General features: G+C 41.1%; 1 protein-coding gene across 1 annotated transcript in view; it reads left to right on the top strand.

The window, feature by feature from the left end:
* The window catches only part of papola (poly(A) polymerase alpha), a 51,803-nt gene that overhangs the window by 4,782 nt on the left and 32,533 nt on the right, over positions 1-14,488 (top strand). The window contains exons 2-9 of the mRNA XM_067992024.1: positions 3,509-3,679; positions 5,947-6,013; positions 6,954-7,035; positions 10,600-10,709; positions 10,797-10,850; positions 11,321-11,432; positions 11,905-11,994; positions 14,142-14,280. Coding sequence (XP_067848125.1) covers positions 3,509-3,679; positions 5,947-6,013; positions 6,954-7,035; positions 10,600-10,709; positions 10,797-10,850; positions 11,321-11,432; positions 11,905-11,994; positions 14,142-14,280 — 825 coding nt within the window. The remainder of the gene's footprint in view (positions 1-3,508; positions 3,680-5,946; positions 6,014-6,953; positions 7,036-10,599; positions 10,710-10,796; positions 10,851-11,320; positions 11,433-11,904; positions 11,995-14,141; positions 14,281-14,488) is intronic.

Below are 14,488 nucleotides of genomic sequence, written 5' to 3' on the forward strand. Positions count from 1 at the left end.
AAGTAGACTGGAAAAATTGAGATATTGGAGCTGGGAGTAATAAAAACATACTTGTTGAAGTGTCCATTAGTGATGTTGGAAAATGATTTGGGTATGCTTTATTGATCATAAAGCTCCCTGTCTGTGTGAAGCTAATCATATGTTAAGGTACATCTTAAGGTCATTTGACTGTCAGAGGAACTTATTCTAATTTTGTATAGATCACTGATTTGGCCACATTTGGAATATTTTGTGTATGCTACCTTTTTTATTTAAAAAAAAGGAAATTGAGGGCTCAGTGGAAAATGGTTGACATGTGGCTTGAGGTTATATGTAGAAACTCTGATTCCAGTGGAGAAAAGTTGGGGTGTGGTTGAAGAGACATGAGCCAGGCAATGAAAATACCAAGATGTACAGATGACTGGCTGTACAAAGGTATTACCAACTTGGACTGAGTGCAGAACTACAGTTCTTGACATGCATACTTGACATTAGCCAGCCTCAATGTGTGGAACATTGAAAGCTTTTGATGCTTTGTCGATTTTAACCTTTTCAAACATGATAGAAATCTGGCCAAGAACAGGATTGGAGGTTGAAGGGATAGGTACAGACTGAGGTGATCATGAGACAATATGGTTACTGGAATGGGAGCTGTGTTTGCTATAGATTGCTGCTAGCCAGGGTTTAAAGGTGGTGAGGGTTTTTTTATGATCTGCAGTTTTGTTTGATACCTTTGGACATCAGGGAGTAACTCTGCTAAGTGAGATGAGGATAGAGTCCATAATTGTGCATGGTCTATGGAAGAAGTGGGCATGATGGGTCCATAACTTTTTTTCTCCAGCTTCGTTTTTGTATAAACTGGAAAGCTAAAAAAACAAACGTGATACTAACATATTGTACCGCTGTTCTCTCTGTGATCCACTGTTATCACCCTGTTCCTGGATTTCTTGACTCTGTTGCACATATCCAGACTTGATTTCTTAATGTTAGTATGCAAGTTGCATTTATGTAGCCTGCCACAAAGACAGTGTTGTGCACTTAGCTGCAGCTAAAATGCTTTACATTTAATATAAGGTTAAAATGTAATCCTGTACAACACAAGGAGAACTTTTTTTAACTTGCTAATGGGGATGCTGGCTGGCGTGCTTGTGGTTGTGCGTGGTAGTGCATTAGCTCCTTTGCTTTGTTTTCAATGTGCTTACATCTTCCACTGCACTCTGTTGTTATCCTGCTCCACGTTGCCAGCTGGTGTCAAGTTGGCTCGCTTAGAGAATGTTTTGGGCAAATGTGTTCAATATTGGATAACATAATTTCTTGGCGACTGCTGGATCTGTAATGTTAATATAGACTGCTCTTTTGCATGCACCATGGCAATTTTCCTTTGATGCTGGACATTGTTGCTTGCAGTGCTTCCATGCTCATGAAAGTGTTCCAACATGCATTGTACTCGATCTTAGCTAATTTTGTAGAAATCTGGATAAATGTTAGTTTGATTTGCGAGGGCAGCTGTTTGCTGATAATTCAAACTCATATTGTGACATTCAGATAAGTATAGTATTGTGATAAGTGCAAATCATATGTTCACAAACTCATCTGTGGTGACCTGCACCTGAATTGATGAGCAAAATATAGAGCTGACAAAGTTCTTCATAAATCTAGGTTTGCTGTGGGTCGATTTGTGCAAAAAGTAGTGAGTTTCTAAATCCCTGTGCATGTTACCGGTGGGGGTTCTCCTTCCACTTTTATAACGCAAGCTCACAGGACACTGGAGATGCCGGTGATGGACTGGGGTGGACAAATGTAAGGAATCTTACAACACCAGGTTATAGTCCAACAGTTTTATTTGAAAATCACAAGCTCTCGGGAGGAGGAAAGCTCCGAAAGCATGTGATTTTCAAATAAAACTGTTGGACTATAACCTGGTGTTGTAAGATTCCTTACATTTTTTCACAGGACACTGGCAGTATTCTTAGTTTACAAATTCATAAGCTGTTTACTGTGAGCATATGCTGCCATTCTATATTGGATCTAATAAATTATGATATTCCCTTTTCAAGGCGTTTCTAGGGTCTCCTCTTTGGGTAGATGCTTCATTTTCCATTATATATGTGCCCATCATGGCAACTGTAAATAGAAGAACTTGGCTGAGTGTCTTTATTGTTGAACATTCAGCTTCAGAATCCAGTGAAATGACTTGAGCTTTGCAGACTTCAAAATGTCTAACTTTGATTACACCTGTTGTAAATGATAACTGGAAGAAGTGGGAATTAATTCACAACTCGTGGTTATATGGGTCATTTATTTTGAGTGGCATAAGCGGCATATTTGGTTTGTACATCTCTTGAAATATAGTTAGACTAACTGAATTAGAATCCACAGCAGCTGCCTATATTCTACCCTTTACTAAGTCCTGCTTGCCCTCCACAACCATCTGCCCCTCCAATGTACTGAGTTGAGAAACAACTTGCGTTTATATAGCATCTTTAATGTAGAAAAAAGTCTCGATGCTACAGAGACACACAGGGAAAATGGATGCCAAGCCAATGTGTCACCAAAAGCTGGTTAAAGAGATGGCTTTTAAGGAGTCTCTCACAGGAAGGTGGAGAGGCAGAGGAATTTAGTAAGGAAATTCCAGGATATGGGGATACAGTGGCTGCTACGGTGAGGTGAAGGGAAGAGGGCTTGCACAAGAGCCCTGAGTCAGAGGAATAGAGTTTGGAGGGAGGGGGAGCAGGGGGGTGGGATTTAGTGCTGCAGGACGTTGAGATAGGGAGGGACTAGGCCAAGGAGGATTTTAAATTTGGGGCTTTGGGAGTCCAGTAGCTCATATAGGCCAGTGAGGGCAGGGGTCATGGGATTTGATGCATGGTAGCAAATTGGCACTGAGTTTTGGATGACCTGACATTTATGGAGGTTAGGGAGCTGGCCAGTAGTGCATTGGAGTCTGGAGGTGACAGAGGCATGAATAAGGGTTTCAGCGGAAAATGGCCTGATGTAGGAGAGAAGGGGCGATATTACAAAGGTAGGGCAGTCTTTGTGGCGGAGAGGATATGAGGTCAGAAGCTTTGCTTGGGTTGAATAGGATGCTGAGGCATGAATTTAAAATCCTTTCACTTAATCTTTCCAAGGCTGTCTCTGCCATCTCCTCCAGCATTATTTCCCCTACCTCATCCACCAGAGCTCCGACTCTGGCATTGTAAATTAAGTTGTTTCTGTCTGTGGAGGCAGTGAAGTTTTGCTTTTCTTTTGGACGAGTGATCACGATGGTAGCTATACCAAATGGAGGATCATATGTGATGGTGTGTTTTTTAATGTCTTTATTGCATGCAGTTGATGAATTTCAGTGTGAGGCGATGCTGCTTAATGCTAGAGTAAGTATGTTTCATTTGTTGAACGAGTTAAATAATTTTGATGTATCCCGAGTGCTTTAATAAACATAATTTTCTCTTCCAATCTGAAATGTTGTTGCAGACAGTAAGTACTCAATTGCCGTATAGTTTGAAGACATTTTTACTGTTTTGTTCCACAGCCCTGCTGCAAATCAAGGATCCCTGCAGCCCCAAACACACAAACATTATGGTATTACATCTCCAATTAGTTTGGCTTTGCCAAAAGAAAATGATTATGTGCTTACTCAGAAACTCATTGAAGCACTAAAACCTTTTGGAGTCTTTGAAGAGGAGGAGGAGCTGCAGCACAGGTAAATCCCATAAGAATCAGCCATAATAGGCCTCATTTTAGTCTTGCAAAGACTAGTTTTATATAGCCTTTCTTTTCCAGATGTTCTGATTGTCAGTGAAGTTCTCATTTTATTTAATCATTGACTAACTTGCTTTGGCTGGTGTATATTTTCCACGCACTTTTGTGTTGGTTAGGGAAGGGGCACGACCCCCCCCCCACCCAGAAACATGGGAACACCATCACCTCACAAGTCACACACCATCCTCACTTGGACATATATTGCTGTTCCTTCTTTGTCACTGGGTCTAAATCCTGGAACTCCTTACCTAACAGCACTGTGGGAGTACCTTCACCACACGGACTGCAGCGGTTCAAAAAGGCGGCTCACCACCACTTTCTCAAAGGCAGCTAGGAACGGGCAATAAATGCTGACTTGCTAGTGATGCCCGTATCCCAAGATTTAATTTTTAAAAACCTTTAGATAAAATAAAAATTGCCCTGACTTATTCTAATTTTTAACCTGTTTTCCCCTTATTTGCCATAGAAATATAGGAACAGGAGTAGGCCATTCAGCCCCTCGTGCCTGCTCCGCCATTTAATAAGATCATGGCTGATCTGTGATCTAACTCCATATACCTGCCTTTGGCCCATATCCCTTAATACCTTTGGTTGCCAAAAAGCTATCTATCTCAGATTTAAATTTAGCAATTGAGCTAGCATCAATTGCCGTTTGCGGAAGAGAGTTCCAAACTTCTACCACCCTTTGTGTGTAGAAATGTTTTCTAATCTCACTCCTGAAAGGTCTGGCTCTAATTTTTAGACTGTGCCCCCTACTCCTAGAATCCCCAACCAGCGGAAATAGTTTCTCCCTATCCACCCTATCTGTTCCCCTTAATATCTTATAAACTTCGATCAAATCACCCCTTAACCTTCGAAACTCCAGAGAATACAACCCCAATTTGTGTAATCTCTCCTCGTAACTTAACCCTTGAAGTCCAGGTATCATTCTAGTAAACCTATGCTGCACTGTCTCCAAGGCCAATATGTCCTTCCGAAGGTGCGGTGCCCAGAACTGCTCACAGTACTCCAGGTGCGGTCTAACCAGGGTTTTGTATAGCTGCAGCATAACTTCTGCCCCCTTGTACTCTAGTCCTCTAGATATAAAGGCCAGCATTCCATTAGCCTTATTGATTATTTTCTGCACCTGTTCATGACACTTCAATGATCTATGTACCTGAACCCCTAAGTCCCTTTGGACATCCACTGTTTTTAACTTTTTACCATTTAGAAAGTACCCTGTTCTATCCTTTTTTGATCCAAAGTGGATGACCTCACATTTGCCTACATTGAATTCCATTTGCCGTAGTTTTGCCCATTCACCTAATCTATCAATATCGCTTTGTAATTTTATGTTTTCATCTACACTGCTTACAATGCCACCAATCTTTGTGTCATCGGCAAACTTAGATATGAGACTTTCCATGCCTTCATCTGAGTCGTTAATAAATATTGTGAATAATTGAGGCCCCAAGACAGAAGGCCCCATAGACAACGATTTGGATCAATTTTGTCAGCTCCCTTAACAATTTTGAAAACTTCTATTAGATTACCTTGATGCCTCTGCTTTTCCAAAGAAGATGAGGATTTTGACTTCCTTACCCTTTCCTTCATAATTCCTCATCATCTAATATGTTCTCTGTTGCATAGTCTAAGATGCCCAATTAAATTGGATTTATGCATATTGGAGCAATGGGAAATGTAGGTTCAAGTGGCTATGTTTTGGGAAGAATCTGCTTGTTCCCATGTGCAAAATGTTTTTGTTTATGTCACGAAGCGGTTGCAAGATGGTGAATCTGTAGGGGATTTATATTGTCACTGACTGTCCAACATGGAGCGTTTATGTATATTATTTTTCTGTTGGAACTAATTTGGAGCACTGACTTCATTGTATTTTTACACCCAGTTGGTCATATTGAGCTGAGAGAAAATGAAAATCCATGAATGCTGGAAATCTGACATTACAGTAAATGCTGCAGATACCCAATAGGTCAGCCAGTATTTGAAAGAGAAAGATTGATTAATATTTTGAGGGTAGCCCTTCATCGGGATTTCCAATGTTTTCTGTTTTTATTCAAATTTGAGTTGACCATGCAGCAGGTTCACTTGTATAAATATTGTAAACCACTAACTAAAGGAAACAAATGAGAGGTAAAGTAATTCTCTAATTTAAAAATGTTCTTGTCATGATGCATTCAGTGATATTTTAACTGCTTCCTTATCTTGTAGAATTGCAATACTGGGGAAACTAAATAGCTTAGTTAAAGAGTGGATTCGGGATACCAGTGAAATTAAGGTAAGGACAATACTTAATTGGAAACTCAGTAGATTCTGTGCTGCATGCTATTAGCTACCACTTGCAACATAAATTTGGACTAGATATGTTGGAGAAGATAGACTCATGACCATGTTCAAGGAAGAAACTTTTTATCAAGTGGGAAAGGGTGTATGGTCCTTCCCAAAAAATTATAAATCATGCACGGGGATCGAGCAAACTAAAGGGTACTTAAAAATTCATTTTGTGTAAATAGCCGCAAGCATATTTGAAGCATGTCTTGTGTTGAATACTTGAGCAGGATTGGGGGATTAACAGATCAGGAAACTAGATTAAACTACAGTTTTGTGAAGGAGTACAGGCTCTTGTAAATCTATAAAATGTACTGAGCTGGCACCAATGGACCTTGCGTAGGTCATTGAACACTGAATAAGTCTAGCTTTTCTACTGTTTGGGAAAATAGTGTACTTATGTGCACTCATTATTGTAATAATCAATTGACTCGGTTGGTAGCAAACGCATTTCCTGAGTCAGAAGGTTGTTTAAAGTTTGCGCCCCACTCCAGGACTTGAGCACGTAATCTAGGCTGACACTGCAGTTCTGAGGGAGTGCTGCATTGTCAGATGAGATATCAAATCGAGCCCCTGTCTTCCTGTTCAAGTGGACTTTAAAATTCCTACAGCACTAATTGAAGAAGAGGAGTGAGTTTTCCTGGCGTTCTAACCAACACACTTTCTTCAGTTTACATCACCTAAAATTGACTTATCGTTCATTGTTGTTGTTTGTGGAACCTGGTTGTTCACCTATATAGCAACAGTCACTTTGCTTCACAGTATGTGAAGCATTTTGGGACCATGAGAGATCTGTTAAGGCACTATAGAAATGTAGATTCATTCTTCTATGGAAGAGCATGTGAATTGCTGATGACCTGTTTTACAGAATTAATTTCATTGTTTTTCAGAACCTTCCACCATCGGTAATAGAGAATGTTGGTGGGAAAATTTTTACATTTGGTTCCTACAGATTAGGAGTGCATACAAAAGGTAAGCTGTATACATTAATATGTATAATAAATTTGCTATTTGGGTATCTCCATTCTGTCACACACATACCTGCAGATGCGTACTTCTACTGCGAAATGGAATTTTAGCTCCAGAAGTTGCAGATCCCTATACCTATAGTGTCGCTAATGCACTGAGGGGAATTTGCGTTGTCCTGACTTTCTGTAGATCTGTCGATCCACTAGTTCTGGTTAAAGTTCCAGCCTGTTGATAATGACTTCTCATTACATGTCTTCCACGGTCTCTGGGCGTGATCAGTTAGGTACTTTTTTTTAATGTGGCGGGGGGATAGGAGTGGGTACGAGAACCCAGTTTTGGATTAAATAGAAAAATTAATTTACAGCAATGGTGTTAAAAACCTAGCCAATTGGTCACGTTCAGCCTGCGAGTTCCTTCAACCTACTTGTAGTTCTACTTGTAGATGGGGCATGTTCAAACTCTCCAGGTGTTCAGGGTTAGAAAAACTGCTTCCTCGTTGGTGTATTTAGACCAAATGAAGGAGCAGAATTTTTGCACCAATTGGGAAGAGTTGGCAAGTCAAGGGAGCAGATTAAGGTGGGCCAAGCCAAGCTGTGGAATAAATGTAGGGGAAGAACAAAAAGGTTAGTTATGTACAGAGTTTTTGGATTGCTGGGGAACAGTGGGAGGAAGAGTTTAGCTTTTTACTACACAAGGCTTGGATTGTGTGTGGTGTTAAAAAATCAAATCTGACCACAGTGGTTGGTTCATGTGCATCCAGCCCCTGTTGCAAAAGGTTGGACACCCCTGACATACGAGTGCTCCAGAGAAGCTTCTTAGTTATCTATTACCCAATTCTGCATGTTTTTTTTGTTATTGGAATGTGGGTGACACTGGCAAAGCCCCATTTATTACCTTTCCCTAGTTGCCCTGAGAAGATGGTGGTGGGCTGTCGTCTTAAACTGCTGCAGGCCTTGTGGTGATGTTGCTCCCATGATGTATTAGGTAGGGAATTCCAGGATATTGACTGTGACGATGAAGGATATGTGTCCAAGGCAGGAGATTATGTAACTTGGAGGTGATGGTATTCCCACCCCATTGCTGCTCTTTTCCTTCTTGGTGGTAGAGGTCTTGGGGAAGGAGGTACTGTTGAAGTTACCCAGGTGAGTTGCCGTCCCGTAGATAGTGCCTAATGCAGCCTAAGTGAACTGATGATGGAGTCGATATTGAGTCCAGTGGGAGTGGAGCCAATCGTGACCTTCTCTTCCCTGGATGGTGGTGAGCTTCACATGTTTTTTTCGCAGTATTCATCCAGGTGAGTATTCCATCACACTCCTCACTTGAGAATTGTAGATAGTGGAGAAACTTTGAGGCATCTGAGTACCCAATCTCTGCTCTGTTCTTGTAGACACAGTGTTTACATGGCTGTTCCAGTTAAGCTTCCGATCAGTGGTGACCCCGACAGGATATTGATGGTGGAACACTCAACGATGGTGATACCATTGGAGGTCTGGGGGAGGTAGTTGAGCTTATTCTTGTTTGATATGGTTATTCTCTGGCACTTATGTGGGGCAAATGATACCTGCTGCTTGTCAACCCAAGCTGGACGTTTACGAAGTCCTGTTAAAGGCTGGCCTAGGCTGCTTAATTATTGGAAGAGTTGTGAATGGCTGAGCATTGTGTTGACCTTATGCTCAATTGTTAATTTTAAATCTGAGATTGATAGATTTTTGTTAACCATGGTTATTAAGGGATATGGGGCTACGGTGGGTATATGCAGCTAGATCACAGATGAGCCATGGTCTCACTGGATGGTGGAACAGGCTTGAGGAGCTAAATGGCCTACTCCTGTTCCTATGATGAAAGGAAGGTCACTGAAACAGCTGAAGAAGGTTGGGCCAACGATTATGCTCGAAGAACCTCTGTGGGCAAGCATGATTCTATATCCTGCCTTATGAAGGGGGTTTGAAAGTTGAAGCTGACTGTTTCTGGTCCTCACCAACTACACAATGCCTTTCAAACCTCCTAAGCTCTTGTGACCTAAACATCTGTCTTTTCGTGACCTTCGTATCTGCTACATAAGTTCATGAACTTTAGGCACTGATTGGCAAACACTCTGGCATAAGGATGAAATACCTTTCAAGTACAGTTTGAGCAGGAGGGCATCCATTTGTCTGTTAAATTATTATTGGCTCAGACTTCTATGGTGTGTGAAGGGTATGCAGCAGAGGGGGAGAACAATTCTCAATCTAGAGTGGTTGTTTTCATCCTTTTACTGAAAGCACCTTGCTTACCTTTAGCACCTCTTATAAGAACATAAGAAATAGGAGCAGGAGTAGGCCAATCGGCCCCTCGAGCCTGCTCCGCCATTCAGTAAGATCATGGCTGATCTGATCCTAACCTCAAATCTAAATTCATGTCCAATTTCCTGCCCGCTCCCCGTAACCCCTAATTCCCTTTACTTCTAGGAAACTGTCTATTTCTGCTTTGAATTTATTCAATGATGTAGCTTCCACAGCTTCCTGGGGCAGCAAATTCCACAGACCTACTACCCTCTGAGTGAAGAAGTTTCTCCTCATCTCAGTTTTGAAAGAACAGCCCCTTATTCTAAGATTATGCCCCCTAGTTCTAGTTTCACCCATCCTTGGGAACATCCTCACCGCATCCACCCGATCAAGCCCCTTCACAATCTTATATGTTTCAATAAGATCGCCTCTCATTCTTCTGAACTCCAATGAGTAGAGTCCCAATCTACTCAACCTCTCCTCATATGTCCGCCCCCTCATCCCCGGGATTAACCGAGTGAACCTTCTTTGTACTGCCTCGAAAGCAAGTATGTCTTTTCTTAAGTATGGACACCAAAACTGTATGCAGTATTCCAGGTGCGGTCTTGGAGGGTGCTTTTCTCTTACTCTCTGTATCCTTATGTTCCTTTCCCCTGAGTAAGATAAGCCAAACATTTAGTGAGGGGAGGATTATTTAGGCAATGTTGCAAAGGTAGAGCAGATCTCTTTCTTTCCTCCCCTCCCCCCATTTTTTGCTTTCCCAACCCACAGACCTAATTTCCTCTGTGGGGAATGCTACGAAGGCAGCATCTGTACCAATAATTATACTGCTGAAGCCAATTGAAGTGCCTTTCTTGCCAGTCTGTGTTGAGTTAGCTAATCTCAGTTGGAACAGCAGTTGGAGTGCTACAATTAACCTTGATTCCCCTGTGATATGGTGAGGTTGGGGGCGGGGGGCAATTAGCACGTTCTCCTGCTCCTAATGACTAGCAGTATCCACTGCTGGAAGTTTGTTGACAATACTGGACTCAACTGTGATGCCTCTGGGATTGAATGGCCTGCTTGACACTGTCCAAGCTTACACACAAAGCTTCCCTTGTACACTCGGGCATGGTACAGGAGAGCTTCACATGCTAGTGGCACCATATGCCAGCAAAAGTCCACACCTTCAGAGAGGAGTGGAGAAAGGGGAAGGAATTCTTAAGTAAATAAACCCATGAATTGGGGGAATAAAACTTAACGAGATAGATGGTGGATAACAAGCATGATGGTGCACAATAAAGCAAAATTCTTTCTTTTTTAGGTGCTGATATTGATGCTCTATGTGTTGCACCTCGCCACATTGAAAGAATTGACTTCTTCACATCATTCTGTGAGAAGCTGAAGCAGCAAGATGAAGTGAGGAATTTAAGAGTAGGTATAGTAAATGTCGTATTGCTTGCGTGTATGGTGTTTATTGCATTTATACACTCTATTGACTGCCATCTCTTTATTTTGCAGGCTGTTGAAGAAGCTTTTGTACCAGTAATTAAACTATCCTTTGATGGTATAGAGGTACTTTCTTAAATATTAACTGTGGTTTGCATCATGTTTCAGCTAAATTTGTGATTTCTTTTATAAGGTAATTTAATTTAAAAAGGTAAATTTTGCATGGTAATACTAATCTTCTACCAGTCACTAATCGTTAGTGTGATTCTGCAATGTTTAATATTTCAAGTCCATAAGTGTGAAATCAGTGTTACTGAAACATTGGATAAGTTAACTCCATAGATGCTTGCAAGCCTGAAGATGAATTCTAATAATATCAAGTGTGCCTTGTCAAAGTGTTGTTGTATTGTGAAATTTAGATTTATTGCATTCTAAAAGTGGTGATGTAAATCTAAATTAATGCAAGGGTTCTGGTGAGATTTATGTATTGTAGCCTAAAGAAAACAAACGTTCTAATATTTGAATCATAATGTATATTATCTTTTAGGAAAGTAACTGAATGTGACCTGTTCAGAATGTCAAATCTTCTGTTTTAGATTGATATTTTGTTTGCAAGATTGGCACTTCAGACGATCCCTGAAGATTTGGATCTTCGAGATGATGTGCTACTTAAAAACTTGGACTTGAGGTGCATTAGAAGTCTTAATGGTAAATGACTATTAATTGTGAATGCGTATTGGTGAACTTGGGCGTGAAAAATTGAGGGAAAGATGTTCTTCCCTTGGCACTCTAAGAATGGGTATGGGTTAAAGAGACTCAAAGCCATGCATGATGAGTGGAATGTAATGGCTGTGATTGTAATCTGCTTATACTTTTCATTTAAATATTTTGGATCGTGGGTACTGTCCCAAATTTTAAAATAGGGGACTTTGGTGTATGTAAATTTCAAGACAGATGTTTTTATTACTTTTTGTTCTCATCATCTGTTCTGCAAAAAGCTGAAATGAACTGGCGTTAAAGCATTTGGGTTTCAGAAGGTTGTGCAACAGTTGCAGTTGACTGACCTGGAGTACGTAAAGTACTGGTGTGCATTTGTCCATTGAAAGTAATTTAGTCAAGACAAATAGGCTTAAGTTTTTGGACTGTGTTAAACTGGTATGTTTTTTATCCTATTGAACAGGTTGCAGAGTCACTGATGAGATACTACATTTAGTACCAAACATTGAAAACTTTAGGCTGACATTGAGAGCAATTAAATTATGGGCAAAACGTAAGTTCTTCACAAACTTTGTTTACAATAGAGTTGCATATAAGTAATGCTCTGCCCTGGGATGGTGTCCAGCTTCTTGAGTGTTATTGTGGCTATACTCATCCAGGTGAGTGGTGAGTATTCTATCATACTCCTGCCTTGAGCCTTGTAGATGGTGGAGATGATTTGATGGGGCATTCTCTGTAGTTGATTTACATGATGTATAAGTGTGTGAAGTCTGCTTGAAACTCAAGACAAGGCCATGATGTGATTAATACAAGGTGATCAGGCCTATTGAAAACATCAAGGCTAAACTGCTGTCAGCAGAGAACTTGACACAGAAGTGCTGCTCTGTTCCCTGGATCAGTTAGTGTGTTAAGCAGAAGTAAGGAGCATTCTTATGATGCACTGGTCAGAGTTAGTGATTCAGTGGCTTAGTTGGTCGATGCACTGCCCTATGTGGAACTGAGTTATAGATCAGGTTTGATCCCTGGTCTCTTGAATAAACTTAAGCTCATCTGGGACACTGTTAGGGTTGCTACAGCTCTCATGTCCTGAAAGAAAAAATTACCCACAATTCTTACCCCCAATGACTGTCCTCTGATCCCTGCTGGAAAATGAGTGTGGATGCATGCTGAGAACAGTTGTGTTTGGTTGTGATGCACCCCAGTTGATTACTCTATTGACACTTGGCATGTAGGTTCTGATATGATGAATGACCACTTGGACAAAAAGGCACAGTTCAAGTCATGTTCTGGAATTGTTCATAGTTGGGGACAAGTTGTTGAGTCCTTAACATAAGAAATAGGAGTAGGCCATATGGCCCTTCGAGCCTGCTCCGCCATTTAATAAGATCATGGCTGATCATCTACCTCAACTCCACTTTCCCGCCCTATCACCATATCCCTTGATTCACTTAGTGTCCAAATATCTATCAATCAGTCTTGAATGTACTCAATAACTGAGCGTCCGCAGCCCTCTGGGGAAGAGAATTCCAAAGGTTCACAACCCTCTGAGCGAAGAAATCTTTCTTCATCTCTGTCCTAAATGGCCGACCCCTTTATCTTGAGATTACGACCCCTTGATCTAGACTTAAACCAGGGTAAGCAGCCTCTCAGCATCTACCCTGTCAAGCCGCCTCAGAATTTTATACTTTTCAATGAGATCGTCTAAACTCCAGAGAATATAGACCTATTCTACTCAATTGGACAACCCTCTCACCCCAGGAATCAATCTAATGAACCTTCGTTGCATCCCTGTAAGGCAAGCCTATCCTTCCTTAGTTAAGGAGACCAAAACTGTACACAGTACTCCAGGTGTGGTCTCACCAGAGCCCTATATAATTGCAGCAAAACCAGCTTACTTTTATTCTCCAACCCCCTTGCAATAAAGGCTAACGGTCGGGCCCAGAGCCAGGCCAAATATAAGAGAGTTGGGGTAGATTATCTGAAGGCACGGAGAACAAATTTCCACTATGTTTGTCCACCTGTAAAATAATGGCAATATTTACTACATGTAAGTAAACTTTGAACTTTTTCCAGAGTGGGGAAGGCCAAACCCACAGTAGGTAATCAATATTTTGTCGCTAATCAATTTTTTCACTTAACCCATCCTGAAAAAAAGCTGTGACTCATAAATGTTTTCCCCCTGTTGCCTGTCTTTCTCCAGTTTGAACCAACTTAGTGGAGGTGTAAAGTACTATTATCTGTTAGTAACTGGAGACTGTGACTCTTGGTCAGTGGCTCTTAACTTTACTTTGGAGCCCTCATAGAAACAGTTGTCATAGCCTCTAGCAGCCAATCAGCTATGGCTCCTGGTGTATGTTTTTAAAAGTGCTTGCAAAGCTTGTGTCGTCATCATTCCTGCTTTCACCTGCCTCTCCTCCCCTCTGTTTGTCTCCAAAACTTTTCCCACCCCCTTTTGTTTTTGGCTGTTCGTGCTGTCATGTGGGAAGAGTCAGTTTGAAAGTTGGACACACCTCTGCACCCTACCTGGACAGATTACATGCCCACTGTTGGGGCGTAACAGTTTGAGAGCCACTGATGTAGGTCAAAGAAGTTGCTATAATGGCCTAGAATTTTTAAAAGTTAAATTGTAAATTAAGTTTTGTAATAGGTAGAACATTTTAATCACTCCCATGTTAAAAAGGAATCTATGTTTTTAAACAGGCCACAACATTTACTCTAACATACTAGGCTTTCTGGGTGGTGTGTCATGGGCCATGTTGGTGGCAAGAACGTGCCAACTATATCCCAACGCTGTTGCGTCCACCCTAGTGCACAAGTTCTTCTTGGTCTTTTCAAAGTGGTGAGTATTGCTTTCTATGGATCTGATTTGTAAAGTGATTTGGCAACGTAGACTCATTAATATTTGTTACACTTCACTTCTCCTAGGAGTTATGATTGTACAAAGGCTTTTGTCTCCAGGTTATTCCGTTAAGTATAGAAGATTGAGAGGTGTTTTAAAATAAGAGGTTCAATAGAGTCAATGTGGAGAAACTTATTTCCTCTAGAAC

This window comes from Heptranchias perlo, chromosome 10 (assembly GCF_035084215.1).
Source record: "Heptranchias perlo isolate sHepPer1 chromosome 10, sHepPer1.hap1, whole genome shotgun sequence".
NCBI lineage: Eukaryota > Metazoa > Chordata > Chondrichthyes > Hexanchiformes > Hexanchidae > Heptranchias > Heptranchias perlo.